Here is a 10,974-nt window from a genome sequence, read left to right as displayed (position 1 = left end):
CTTGGTCGGTGTTAAGTTGGGGCTTCAGTCGGTCGGATCAGTTTCAGCCATGGCTCGACTCGCTGCTCTCCTGCTCTTACCGGTTCTCATTGAATCGGTATTCTCAATTTCTTTCTTTTTGCCGGTCAACTCAAGGAAATGCTTGCGAGAAGAGATCCACAAAGATGTGCTTGTTACGGGGGAATATGAAATAAGTGAACAAGCCAACACCAAAACTAACCTGAAGGTGAGCTCGGGCTGCATGCTGCTCTTTATTCCTTTTATTACGTATCTAGCCATTGTCTTGTGCGTTGCGAAGACTATGCAATGTAGAAAAAAACATTTTAAATTTGTAATTCCTGTCTGTGAGATGTTTGTAAAACCGGGTGACAGCTGCTGTTAGCATTGTAGCTCATCTGGGCCCAAAAGCCAGGCTGACTTCCTGGTCTATGCGCCGTATGGATTTAGTCTTTAACTTTTCACATTTTTGTATGTCATTTTTACATGTATTTATTTTTATGTGTGTATCAGTACAGATCGCTTCTTTTATCTTAATCTTATTTTACAGATTGTTGTTATGAAGTCAAATAGTTGCGCATCTTGGATGATTTGTCGCTGTTACACGTCAGTCTTAAGCACTAGCCACATTAGCACATTAGCACTGCTAATAACATAGGAAAGACATGGTCACTGGTTTATTTATAATTCTCACTTAATTACATGCATTGCTTTCATGAAATGTATAGATGTTTTCCTAGGAATGTAGTGATGTCTAGTGGGCTAATTAAAGCTGGATTCTGGTCAACAGCTGTCAACATAACGTTGGTTACAGTGCGCATGCATCTGATGTACAAATACTACCTAGTTAATTGTTTTTTGTTTTGTTTTTTTTTTGTTTTTTGGGGGGGGGGGGTTATTGGTACAAGAGCCCCTCACAAACTGCTTCAGTCAAGCCAATGCAATGCATTTAGGATATGAATAAGATTTGTTTAATTTTCAGATTACAGATTCCTCTAGCCACACTCTGTACTCTAAAGAAGATGCTACAAAAGGAAAGTTTGCATTCACCACAGAGGACTACGACATGTTTGAAGTTTGCTTTGAGAGCAAGTCACCTTTGGGTAAGTTATTTTATTATGCTGGTTCTTTCTGGTATTTTTTTTTTTGCAATTCTGATTCCATTAAATTAATGGTTATTATTTAGGAACTGGGAGAGTACCAGATCAGCTGGTTAACTTGGATATGAAGCATGGTGTGGAGGCTAAAAACTATGAAGAGGTAACATGGCCTTTTGGTTGTTTGCAGTTTAAATTATTTTGGTTAGTTTGTGTCAAAGGCTTGCACCTCAAAGTGAGTTTTTTGTCTCTGTGCTTGATTTTTCACTGGTGATTGATGAGGGTCAGGGAGCAAAACGCACACACAGCTTTGCTTCTGTTATAAAATGTCACGTTTGAAATAATCTATAAAGAAAAAGCTTTTTTCAGTCTCTTTACAGTGCAGTGTAAAATAATTGCCTCTTAAATCTGAAAAATTGGAAATCCAGGGTTTAGCACATTTTGAACCTAGTCATGCTTTAAGCTTGCTTGAGAAGGGTCATACATATATTTTTCAAAATCACATATATCAAATAAATTGTGTGTTTACACTGATATAATACAATAGTCTTATTTATTGTTGTCTATTTCCCCTAGATTGCCAAAGTGGAGAAGTTGAAACCTCTTGAAGTTGAACTTAGGCGCCTGGAAGACCTGTCAGAGTCTATTGTGAATGACTTTGCCTACATGAAGAAGAGGGAAGAGGAAATGCGTGATACCAATGGTATAAACTAATTTATCAGCTTTGGAGATGCAGAATATTGATAATTTAACTGAAAGCATAGCATTTACATTAGAATATATATTAGAATGACATAATTTCCTGATGACTCTTTTTATTATTTTCCAGAGTCTACCAATACACGTGTGCTTTACTTCAGCATCTTCTCCATGTGCTGTCTTATTGGGCTGGCCACGTGGCAGGTCTTTTATTTGCGACGCTTTTTCAAGGCAAAGAAGCTGATTGAGTAAAGAGTCTGTCATGTCCTGAGGAGAAAGCTGCTTTTATGTCAGGCAAAGAAATTCAAGACCTTTTCTCACTGGACACTAGCAAATAATTGCAACTAGAGTCAAGAGGCCCCAACACAGTCAAAAGAATGATAGTTTTCTGACAAAATAATTAACCTGCTTATTTGTAAAACATGTTCATTCATGGTATCCACTACAAGCTTCTTTTCTGTTCTACTTTTAAATGTTGCGGCTACTGAGTAACAACTTAAAATGACAGATTTCAGAGCTTGTTTTCAATTAGAAAATTGCCCTTTCTTTTTGTTAATGTCATACCAAGCAAACTTTCCACCAACTCATTGTTGGTGCCCTATTGTTAAGTGAAGGCTGTTTAAAAAGTGGTTAATTGTTACATTAATGAAAAATTACAACCACTTGTCCAGTGTCACCACATTTGACTTTTGCTCATGTGTTTAGTAGGTAAATTGAGTTCCTGTTTTTCAAATTGTATATACTTGTTTTACTTTTATAGTTGGGGTAAGATGGTTTTGGTTTTTCAATACATTCAGCCGGTTATAAATGATGTCACTGCAAAAAAACAAGCCCACATGAAGCTGGGTCAGTGAACATGTTTCAATTCCATTTAGGTATGTTGTTATTTAACTGTTTTTATGTTGGCAGGTTGTGAAAGAAAACTCGAACATTAACATCACCAGTCAACTATATTTCTTTGCTGGTCTTACCATTTAAAAAGTTTTGAAACTTTAAGAAACTTCAGTTTAAGTTAAACCAGTGTGTGTTTTCAATTTCTGTATGGTTTTAGGGTTAGGGTTACAAAATCTTTTACTTTGGTAGGGATTACATCAATTTGGGAACATTTTAAACTAAAACGTGCACAGTCGACACTGTCAGTACTTTTTATGTTGAATAATAAATTTTGTAAATTTGTTTTGAGCTTTTATTTCCCAGAGTGGCAACCTATTTTAGTGTGGATATGCTCATCTTAAACATCATTAACCCTTTATGGTACTGAATGTTAAGAAAGGTACTCATTTTAGTATGGTGAGCAATATAGATTATAGGAAAGGTGTGGGGCATGTTTCAGAGCTGGAAAATGTTATCAAAATGTCATAATCCTTTTGGACAGGGCTTTGTAATATTAAGGATGTAATGGATTTTTGTGTTAACACTGCAGCCTGAAAATTGCTGGGCTAAGCATTTCTTTTCAAAGCTGCATGCCGTTTGACTGCTTTTCACATGTATGTGTGAAATATTGGCATAGTTGCTGTATTACAGGCAACATTCCAAATAGGTGCCATCTCTCACAATTGTGGGAGCATCTTCCATCTGAGTTTGTGGATTTAAAGAACTTTGTGTTGCCTCCACTGTGGGACTCTGAAACAGCTGTAAGTCACAATTACAAATTTCTTCTCAAATTACAAATTAAGTAATTCTTAGTTTTATCATACATTTGACGACGTTTGCATAATTAGTATATTGGCTTATGTTCTATTCTCTTTTTTTTTTTTCAAAATCATAGATGATACATTCAAAATCTGGCATAAATGGTTGTGCCAAATTTCACGCTTTTTTCATCGAATATTGCACCAATCTGCTTTACTAAAGTTATAAATTTATCCCCACACGCCTGGGTTACGTTAGAGATGAGCAACCATCCAATCGTGTTTTAAAGGTGCACATGTAACTTTTATGGTGCAGGGTTTACCTTGTATTAATCTGTTAGAGATGCCATTGCTTTGCCTGGAAAGTTCCACAGTACGGAATTAAATGTGTCCATGTACACCTGCAATGGAATAAATTCAAGATAAGTTTAATACCATACTGTAAAATATTCTAGGCGAACTGTTATCATCTCCATGGAGACATGCTAGTGGCAGACCCCAGTCCATACCCTCACCACATGTTACACTGTGCTTTTTTAAGGAAAGACAAGCTTAAGTACATTTAGAATGCATCATTTGATCATTTCAGAGCTTGAATAATGTTTTCTTGTAATAATAATTTTAAAAATCCATTAATAAAGCAATATCATTTTAATCTGAAAATGCACTAACCCGGAAATACTTTGGTGTCTATCCTGTCTGTTGGATTCACGTTGCAAACAGCAGTGCAACTGTGTTGATCGCTGCGATCAAGCAGCTTAAATTAGAGATGCCGGGTTCAGACAAAGAAACAGACCTTACAGAGCGAATAGAGGCGTTTTTATCCGAACTGAAGCGCGGTGGCAGCGGGACAGGACGTTTTCGTGGCTCGTCAGAGACGGCTCGAGAAACGACGGCTCTGCTTCGTCGAATCACCGCCCAAGCCCGATGGAGTAGCGCAGGTAAAATGTTTTTGTCATCTTTAGTCAGTGTATAAGTATAACTCAGAGATTTGTATAACGGTATTTTGACATATTCGACATTTTCGCGCTCACGCACAGATCTACGTGATCTTGCCGAGTCAGAAACATGGGCACGCGGTTTGACTTTGGCTCGAGCTGTCCGCAAATATTTGGGGTGATATTTAGGGACTGTCAGCAAAATGCCGTACTGGGACGAATTCTTCAAATTAAAAATAAGTTATTTAACACAAAAATAGTCATGTCATATTCAGCATTATTTTGGAGTCAGGGGATCACAAAACCTAAAAGCTGTTGAAGAATTTTATTTTTATCTTTTAATTGAAAATGTATATGACAACAAAAATCAACTCCCGTACTCGATCCTCCTCATCATGTAGAATTATTCTGCATTAGTTTGGAGTTAGTGGTTCTCTAAACCTAAACGCTAATGGGGGGAAACGGTTTATCTAGGTATATCTCATAGTAATTATTATTTATAAACATATATTTTATTTGATGAATAGATCTTTTAAATGACTTAGCTTATTTATTTCATTATTTCTGCTTTATTTATTAATTTCTCTATTTATAATTTGCTGAATTTGTCCCAGTACGGCAATTTGTTGATGATCATGTATTTCCGTGTAAGTGAATATGTCGAATATTCTGTACCCAAACCATTTCACCACAGTTATGAATGTTGCATTTTAGGTGACCTCATGGAAATAATACGAAAAGAGGGAAGGCGAATGACTGCCGCCCAACCCTCTGAGACCACTGTAGGGAACATGGTCCGTCGTGTACTGAAGATCATCAGAGAGGAGTATGCCAGGTGAAGATGTGGATCCATTGTGAAAATGAACTGAAATTTATATTATATCTGAGCTAGAGTTTTCAGTCCTTAAACATTTTGTTGCTTACCTGAAATACAAACACCACCTTATTATTGTATTTTATATTTATTTTGTTGCAGGTCTCGAGGAAGCAGTGAAGAGACAGATCAACAAGAATCTCTTCATAAACTGTTGACTTCAGGGGGGCTCAGTGAAGAAAACTTCAGACAGCACTTTGCTCCACTCAAAGCGAATGTCATTGAAGCAATTAATGAGTTGTTAACAGAATTAGGTTAGCCAATGGCAAATTAAGGTTAAATGCAACAGAATGTCTTATCTAATCTAAACTAAATATTTGGGTAATTTACAGAGGGAACCACTGACAACATTGCGATGCAGGCCTTGGAACACATTCACTCCAATGAGGTCATCATGACAATTGGACGCTCACGCACAGTTGAAGCCTTTCTCAAAGATGCTGCACGATGCAAACGCAAATTCCATGTAATTGTAGCTGAATGCGCACCGTTCTGCCAGGTATGCAGTAATCTTACCAAATAATTTGTATTGGAAAAAGTGCTTTCTCATTTTTATGTGTTTTGTGCCTCACAGGGACATGAAATGGCAACCAGTCTTTCAAAGGCTGGCATTGAGACCACAGTAATTGCAGATGCTGGCATATTTGCTGTGATGTCTCGTGTTAACAAGGTATTTTTAAAGTGGAACCTTGTGAAATCAGATAAATTAATATAAAGTTTAATGAAAAATATTACTGTCGGTAGGTCATCATTGGGACACAAACTGTGCTGGCGAATGGAGGCTTAAGGGCTGTCAATGGGACTCATACTCTCGCCCTTGCTGCAAAACATCATTCAACACCCCTTGTTGTGTGTGCTCCAATGTTTAAACTTTCACCCCAGGTAAGGCAACAGTCCAGTAAAGAGGTTTTTTCCCCATATTTATGATGTGTGGTGGAATCAAATTTGACCTGAAACTGTTTTTAGTTTCAGAATGAAGAAGATACCTTCCATAAGTTTGTTTCTCCTCAAGAAGTGCTGCCCTTCACTGAAGGTAAAGATGAAGCCTCCAAAAGAACTAAATACAAACCCTGACACTAAAGTAATTGTGTCCTTTATTTGGTAATGCTCATTATTTTTCTCTCTTGTTTTTCAGGTGAAATACTGTCAAAAGTGAATGTACACTGCCCAGTCTTTGACTATGTTCCCCCTGAGCTTATTACCCTGTTTATTTCAAATATCGGGGGCCATGCACCGTCATATATTTACCGTCTAATGAGTGAACTTTACCATCCGGAAGACCATGAACTTTAACAACTGTAAAGCTAAATAAAATGTATTAGATTACAAAATAAGTGACTGATGGACTTGTGTATTAATAGTCTTTTATGAGAGATCAGATGATGGTCGTGATGCTGATTACCTACTTGGGTAAGAAACTGGATCCTGATCAAACATGTTCACTAGCTAAGCATGTGCATCTCACATACAGTTAGAGGATCTGCTCTGTATTAAAAAAATAAATAAAAAATCAAATATTTATCGTAATGTCGTTAGTTTATGTGCCATTAGTGTTGATTGCCACGAGCAATTGATGCATTTAATGCAATGTGTAACTATATGCGACAGAGGGCGCTGTAGTAATATTAAAGTTTATGCCGCAAATTGTATGGCGTTAAATGAACGTGTTTTACATCTAAGAATCAAAACAGACGGATGTTTCTGTCAGATAGTAACGTACATGTGGCCATATTTGGTCATTTTAATACCTCCCTTAAACTTGACTCATTTGTCTGTGTGGCCGGGTTGGACTATGTCATTTGTGGAAGGTCCGCCACAGGCCTTTCTCATGCAGTGTGGCATTAAACTGGTTTGTCTTTTATCAGTTACGTTGAAAAGGACTTCTGCTGTCAGCTGTTTTGCCTCTCCATAGCTCTGACCTGTAATTTGGAATATTGGTATCGCCTGCTTGTGGAGATAGATAATTTTACCAATGGGCTTTCCATGGAAAGACACAGGTGGACTCTACACCAGAAAAGTGCACCTTTAATAGGAAGCAGGTCCATTTGTTGGATTTTATTATTATTATTATTATTAAGACCAACTCATTTAAGTATACATTAAAGAGGGCTTTTCTTGTGTCATTTGTTGGATTTATATGATACAAGGACAATAAAGCAGGCTTGGAAGTGAACAATTTAAGTCTATAGAGTTAGTCTAAAGTTCTAATGATTTGCATTTTAAGCTTGATGTTCCTGCGTGAACTCCTGTGAGCTTAGGTAAGATACATGGTTGGATCACTGATAGCTTTTACATCTCCTTTAGATGAAGAATTGCTGCTCAAGGCATGTCTTGGGTCCAGGGTACTTCTGGTCTAATGCCCAGGAGATGGCATGCACTTCCAGGAGAGTAAATTTGTACTGAATGATTTTAAATATGGTTTCTTTCCCCAAAACTTGTACTTAGTTTGTCAAACCTCTTGACCCAAATCATTATATTATTTGGTGTGCTGCCAGTTTTGTGCTTAAAAGGCACCTCCAGCAGCCCCTCATGATGAATGGACTCAGGTGAAATCTGTCTGACAGGCCCAGCTGTTGCCTGATGACGTTCTAAACAGTGGCAGGTTTTCAGTATCAGAGCATCACTGTCCCATGGGAGCGTTTGGGTGAGTGCTGTAATTAGTGGGAACTGAGGCAGCAGGATCCATGTGTTCCCTGGAAGGGCCCCTGGGGATTTGGAGACGCGTGGCTAACCTGTGGGCCACAACCTGTGAATAGCTCTAAACTGGTGCTTTGCTTATGGATGTTACGCATTGATGCTTCTTTTAGATCTTGATTGGTAAACTTACTGATTTGTGTGCTCTGGTTGGCCAGTGGAATAAAGAGTATGCAGCCAATAACAAAATAATTATAATATTCTGCTGAATCCTCTGATGCTGCATGTATGCTAAATTCATTTTTAGTTTTAATCTTAATTTTTTGTCATAATTATGCTAGGAAGGGCATCAGACATAAAAAACAGATCAACATATAACCACTGCTTTTAAAATGTAAGCCATAAGAATGAAGCAGAGCTGTTTGTAACCTGTTTGTGTCGTACCACAGGATCATTTTGTGAGGTGTGCACTGGTGTGTGCAGGTGGATGAAGGCTCCATCTGCTGCCTTCACTGATGAGTAAAACCATGACATAGATCCAGCTGGAGACGTGACGAGGGGAGCACGGCCTCATGGGAAATCATCACCCGCTCGGTGTCCACTTCTGCAGCGCCCACGAGAGCTATCAATAAGTGGGTAATTGAATTTTAAGCACAAACAGTGGCGTTAGATGAACGGGTGTGAGTGGGAGGGGACGTGGATGTTTAGAGCGGACACGATGATGCTGTCATGTTTCTGTCTCTGGAGACTCAGAGTAAAAATTAATGTTTAATCCTCTAAATAACAATTACACCCAGCAAGGGGGGAGAGACAACAACATGCTGTATGCACTGCCTTAAAGTCAGACACAGGCTACCTGATCCTGTAGAGGCAAGAACAAATCTTACATACACCATTTTATAAAATTGCATAGATTTGCTTTATATGGTTCCATTTCTTTCTGTTTTCTACTAAATATATTTGCACAAATTCACATAATAATTACTGTACAATTTGTGAAAATGAACTTTAATATCAAGTATTTTCATTCCATTTGTTAATGTTTTTTATCTGCTAATTTAAATAATTTGTTGGTGCAATGTAAAAAAGATATCTAAAATATCTCAAGTGATATTTTTGAATGAATTATAACAAAATAAGTAAAAATAATAATAATAATTCTCCGAACATATGGTTATAAACAAATGAGCAAATGTGGTGATTGAAGTGAACTCCATAAGATGGATATTGTGGTATTGTATTATGTGTGTTAATAGGAAAAACAGTATATTGTTCAGGCAGTGACACATTCTTGGACATAGTAGAAGCCAAAACACCAGAAACCATAATGCATTGCTGCGCATCAAACAAACAGCTCCTGAACACAAGAGTGAGCAGCGATTGTTAAGTTGCACTTTTGATCCAAAGTGAGTTTGCTAGCTGTGCTGTTCTCATGGCGCTAACACAATGGCCTGAGTATGGGAGCTGCCTGGTGGCATTGCTTAATTAGGCGAACAGTTGATTCATTTGCACTAATTGACAGCTAATTAAATGAGTGAGGGCACATTGGAGTGACGTCCTGTGAGTGGTGGCACATGCACTTGTGAAATGTGGTGTCTTCAGAAAACCACCTGCTATAGAGGACTGTGACTCACACATATGGTGAATGTCGGAACACGGCTGGTGTGGAGATGCAGCTGCAGAGATGGAATGGAGGCAGAAGCTTCCTCTGTGCTGCAAGAAAAGAAAGCGAAGCTCTCATAAGAACTATGCTGTTTAGCTAATTTTAAAATTACTGCCAGTTAGAAGACATCATGGTCCATTATTTAGATCCGCTGATCTTATGGATTTGGTGGATTTGGTCCACTACTTATTGTGTAGTGGAGTCATTGGCACCAGCCTGGGCCTGTAGTGACCTGACACAGAACTCTAACATTCATTTACTATGAGCTTGCTTTTAGAGGCTTATTATTGCCATATTATGTTGTTTTTTAAATATATTTCTAATGTTCGCATTTGTACACTAACAAAACACGCCATTAACTAGTACAAAAAATAGTATCAGTAAATGTATGCCTGACAAATTGTCTATCCAGTAGATTATTGCCCAATCCCAATTCTCTTTTGTAACCCTACCTTTTCTGCTTAGCACTGGTCCTACCCCTTCCCCTACCCTTTCAAAATGAGGACTAAGGGGAATTGATGAAAATACAGCACTTGGAAATGGGACAGACCTTGTTTTGTCTCTGCTTATTTTTCAATTACTACCATATTCACTGAATTATTTAAAAAAAATATATTTATTAAAAATTATGTTTTGTGATAATCATAATGTAGTTATAATATAATATATAGGCTAATATTCCATAATACATTATAATACATGATTACACAAGGCTGTGCTTACATTATACAGGCCTATAGGGTGTATTATAGGGTCTATATTAAAATGAGTCATTAATAATAAATTGGACTATAATAATCCATCATAAGACATACTGCAAGATCAATGACACTGTAATGAGTGATGATGCTTGTGAACTTGGACAGACTGATGCTGTAGTTAGAGGCTTATTTTATTTAGTTAAACAAGCTCAATGACAAGGCAAAAGACCGCGCAGCGAACTGTTTTCATTCCATATCACATACTTCCATATGTGTTTGCGCCGTCCACGTCTGTCTCTGCTCCTCTGTGAATGTGTTGGACCTCTGCTTCACGGGGGTGGCTATGTACGACCCCCGTGAAGCCCTCCAGCTCAGACCGTTGCTCTCCCTGCTATTTACCACTAAACAGCGCATATAGAGGGCTTCTGTCCCCGCGCAATGCCCTCCGTGGCACCGGGGCTCTGGCACCACTCCCAGCGGCCCCACAGCAGCGACAGGCCGACCCCACGCCCTGATGCTTTGACCTCTGAGAATCCTGACCTTATAAATGTCACTTAAGTGCTTATTGACGACATTTGAGAGTTTACTTTGCCATTTGTTTCGCATTTCCTTGTTTCTTCAGACTCCTTAGCCCTACACGTGGCCGCTGTAGAGAATTGGAGTTACCCCTTTGCCTCTCGTGAACGCGCAAAATGAAGGGGAAGGGCTAAGGCAAAGAGCTAAGGGGTAGAACTGGGATT

The 10,974-nt window shown here is 38.3% G+C and overlaps 2 protein-coding genes across 2 annotated transcripts; both read left to right on the top strand.

Moving 5' to 3' along the window:
- On the top strand, window positions 1-2,969 carry tmed10 (transmembrane p24 trafficking protein 10). The gene is made up of 5 exons (XM_033991280.2): window positions 1-226; window positions 980-1,100; window positions 1,184-1,257; window positions 1,671-1,797; window positions 1,924-2,969. Exons 1-5 carry the CDS (start codon window positions 50-52, stop codon window positions 2,043-2,045), a joined length of 621 nt encoding a protein of 206 aa, XP_033847171.1. The 5' UTR covers window positions 1-49; the 3' UTR covers window positions 2,046-2,969.
- A 1,125-nt stretch (window positions 2,970-4,094) lies between these two features.
- eif2b2 (eukaryotic translation initiation factor 2B, subunit 2 beta) lies at window positions 4,095-6,559 on the top strand. The gene is made up of 8 exons (XM_033991275.2): window positions 4,095-4,365; window positions 5,077-5,197; window positions 5,339-5,490; window positions 5,569-5,735; window positions 5,811-5,906; window positions 5,981-6,118; window positions 6,203-6,269; window positions 6,372-6,559. The coding sequence occupies exons 1-8, from the start codon at window positions 4,194-4,196 to the stop codon at window positions 6,527-6,529; spliced, it is 1,071 nt and encodes a 356-aa protein (XP_033847166.1). The 5' UTR covers window positions 4,095-4,193; the 3' UTR covers window positions 6,530-6,559.
- Window positions 6,560-10,974: the final 4,415 nt, after the last annotated feature.

This window comes from Periophthalmus magnuspinnatus, chromosome 24 (genome assembly GCF_009829125.3).
Source record: "Periophthalmus magnuspinnatus isolate fPerMag1 chromosome 24, fPerMag1.2.pri, whole genome shotgun sequence".
In the NCBI taxonomy this organism is placed as follows: domain Eukaryota; kingdom Metazoa; phylum Chordata; class Actinopteri; order Gobiiformes; family Gobiidae; genus Periophthalmus; species Periophthalmus magnuspinnatus.
This window is presented reverse-complemented; position numbering and strand designations above follow the sequence as displayed.

Excerpts from the sequence above, each read along its gene's own strand:
- tmed10 (XM_033991280.2), top strand. The coding sequence starts at position 50 with ATGGCTCGACTCGCTGCTCTCCTGCTCTTACCGGTTCTCATTGAATCG. Across the intron at positions 1,101-1,183 it reads TGAGAGCAAGTCACCTTTGG|GAACTGGGAGAGTACCAGAT; the intron begins GTAAGTTATTTT and ends GTTATTATTTAG. Across the intron at positions 1,258-1,670 it reads AGGCTAAAAACTATGAAGAG|ATTGCCAAAGTGGAGAAGTT; the intron begins GTAACATGGCCT and ends TATTTCCCCTAG.
- eif2b2 (XM_033991275.2), top strand. The coding sequence starts at position 4,194 with ATGCCGGGTTCAGACAAAGAAACAGACCTTACAGAGCGAATAGAGGCG. Across the intron at positions 4,366-5,076 it reads AGCCCGATGGAGTAGCGCAG|GTGACCTCATGGAAATAATA; the intron begins GTAAAATGTTTT and ends GTTGCATTTTAG. Across the intron at positions 6,270-6,371 it reads AGTGCTGCCCTTCACTGAAG|GTGAAATACTGTCAAAAGTG; the intron begins GTAAAGATGAAG and ends CTTGTTTTTCAG.